The 2,700-nt window shown below is 40.7% G+C and overlaps 1 protein-coding gene across 1 annotated transcript; it reads left to right on the top strand.

Annotated features, from left to right (window-relative positions):
- Positions 1 to 562: 562 nt before the first annotated feature.
- Positions 563 to 1,924, top strand: LOC104232172 (uncharacterized). The gene is made up of 2 exons (XM_070154771.1): positions 563 to 1,393; positions 1,511 to 1,924. The coding sequence occupies exons 1-2, from the start codon at positions 563 to 565 to the stop codon at positions 1,922 to 1,924; spliced, it is 1,245 nt and encodes a 414-aa protein (XP_070010872.1).
- Positions 1,925 to 2,700: the final 776 nt, after the last annotated feature.

Raw genomic sequence — 2,700 nt, 5'->3', positions numbered from 1 at the left:
TCACAGGCATTCATAGGAATGATTTCCCTATCATATATTTAGGTTGTCCAATATTTTATGCAAGGAGAAAGTTGGAATTTTATCAGCCCCTAATTACTAAAGTAATGGAAAAACTGCGATCATGGCAGGGCAAGTTATTATCAGTAGGGGGCAGGCAGTTCTCATATCCCATGTATTGCAAAGCATGCCTATGCATTTACTATCAGCTGTAAACCCTCCAAAGTATGTGATAAATAGGTTGCACAAATTGTTTGCTCAGTTTTTCTGGAGCAGCGCTGTAGGAGGAACTAGTAGGCATTGGGCTTCATGGAATACCTTATGCATGCCAGTTGAGGAAGGAGGAATAGGTTTCAGGTCACTGCATGATGTAACAAAGGCATTATTCAGCAAGTTGTGGTGGAATTTCAGAACAAAACCAAGCCTATAGAGCTCTTTCGTATGTCAGAAATACTGTAAAAAATTAAATCCTGTAATTGTTCCGTGGAAAAGGGGGTCTCACATCTGGAGAAAAATGTTGGAATGCAGGGATCTGATTGAACATCAAATCCTTTGGCAAACAAAAATGGGATCCTCACTATTTTGGTATGAAAACTGGACAGGTCTTGGGGCACTATATTTTTTAGTGCCTCAGGACTTTGGCATTGATGAAAATGTACAAAATGTACATGATGTTACCTTAGATGGTGAGTGGGATGTGGACAGGATTTTTGAAGTGCTTCCTGAAGAGTTAGCAGTACACATTCTGGAGAAAATCAAACCACCTTCGACAATGAGGGTTCTTGATAGGCCTTTTTGGATGATGGAAACAACAGGATATTTCAGAGTTAAGTCAGCATGGGAGTATACGAGAAAAAGAGACGAACCAAGAAAAGCTTATACAATGATTTGGGTAAAGGGAATGCCTTTTAAAACAGCATTTTTCATGTGGAAAGTGTGGAAAGCAAAGTTACCTTTAGATGATTTCTTGAAAAGGGTAGGTTACTGCATGCCATCTAAATGTTGGTGTTGTGTACAACCTGACGAGGAATCTCTTCAGCACTTGTTTTTTAGATCAGAAACTACAAAGACAATTTGGAAGTATTTTCTATCGAGGGCAGGAATTGATGTGGAAGGACTTACACTGCACCAAGCAATCACAAAATGCTGGACTGCAAAAGTATGCTTAAGATTAAAACCGGTAATGCAAGCACTCCCCTCATGCGTAGTCTGGGAACTTTGGAAAAAAAGAAATAGTATGAAGTATGGGGAAGGGGTGACAACTAGCAGGGTGATTTATCAAGTTTCATCACATCTACAGGCATTGGTGAAAGTGAGAAAGCCTGGGATGGACATGGTACCTCACAAATGGCAAGATCTATTAGCTAGGATGGAAAATTTCACTCCTAAACTTAAGGTTACAAAAGTCATTTGGGAATTACCAAGTGCATGATGGCTAAAAGTTAATACGGATGGTGCGTCGAGGGGAAATCCAGGCAGGAGTTCAATAGGCTTTTGTATAAGAAATGAAAAGGGTGACATAGTCAAGTCAGTAGGGAAAGAGATAGAGGAGACAACAAACACAGTAGCTGAAGCGAAGGCCATGGTAGAAGCACTAAGGTTCTGCAGATTTCAACATTACTCTCATGTATGGCTCCAAACTGACTCAATGGTATTAAAAAAGATAATGGATGGGATATGGAAACCACCATGGATCATATCTGAGCAGATAGAGGAAATGATGCAACTAATGAATGGGGGCAATTACACAGTTACTCATATTCACAGGGAGGGCAACAAGTTGGCTGATCATTTGGCTAATTATGCTTTAGATCATGGTGAAATAGAATGTCAACATTTCTGGCATCTAGATGAAAAGGGAAGGAGGTTGGTTAATGAAGATAAGATGCAATGTCCAAGTCTAAGGGTGAAGGTGGACAGGAGATAAGAAGCAAAGAGAAAAGGAATAGCAGGAGGATTGTCAACTACAACGACAAAGATTTTCAAATTCTAAGGGATGAGGGTACCTTGAGCGTGCAGATACAACATCGTTATTTTAAAGAACAAAATCACTTCAGTAATAGATGGGCAAGATATTATGCTTAGTAACAAATAATTCTATTGAAATATCAGCTGGGACGTGAATTTGGGATTAAACTACAAAAAAGGGAGGAAAACATGTTCTCACATAAAAGGGCACGCTAGAAGGTAGAGCATGCTGGACATGGAAGCTGTTGATACTTGAGCATGCAATACTTTAGCTAATTTCGAGAAATGATAGAACGTGTCCATAAAATAAACAATGGAATTGAGTCTATCGAAGCTGGAGATGCACGCATGGCATGCGCATGGGTTGAAAAGCTGTCTAGCAAGAAAGCACACGCACACGGGGTTCTTGACACTGTTTGATGCACGCTGCTCATGGGCGGACAATGAATTATGCTGAAGAGGCATCCATGCTTTGCGCAAGAACCGAGAACATTAAGCATGCGCATGGATTTGGAAAGCTGTCCAGCAAGAAAGCACGCGCACGGGGTTCATGACTGTGTTTATGCACGAAGCATCATGGGCGGATTGGTCCTATCGATGCTGAATGCACACAGTCTCGATGCTGAAGAATCACAAATGGTCTGCACAAGATGCGAGAAGTAGGAAAGCATGTGCATTGGGTCTTGACAACAAAAAATTGAGACATGTTTTATTGGGAATGCTTATGGCAGCATT

Source organism: Nicotiana sylvestris, chromosome 8 (genome assembly GCF_000393655.2).
Source record: "Nicotiana sylvestris chromosome 8, ASM39365v2, whole genome shotgun sequence".
Taxonomy (NCBI): domain Eukaryota; kingdom Viridiplantae; phylum Streptophyta; class Magnoliopsida; order Solanales; family Solanaceae; genus Nicotiana; species Nicotiana sylvestris.
This window is presented reverse-complemented; position numbering and strand designations above follow the sequence as displayed.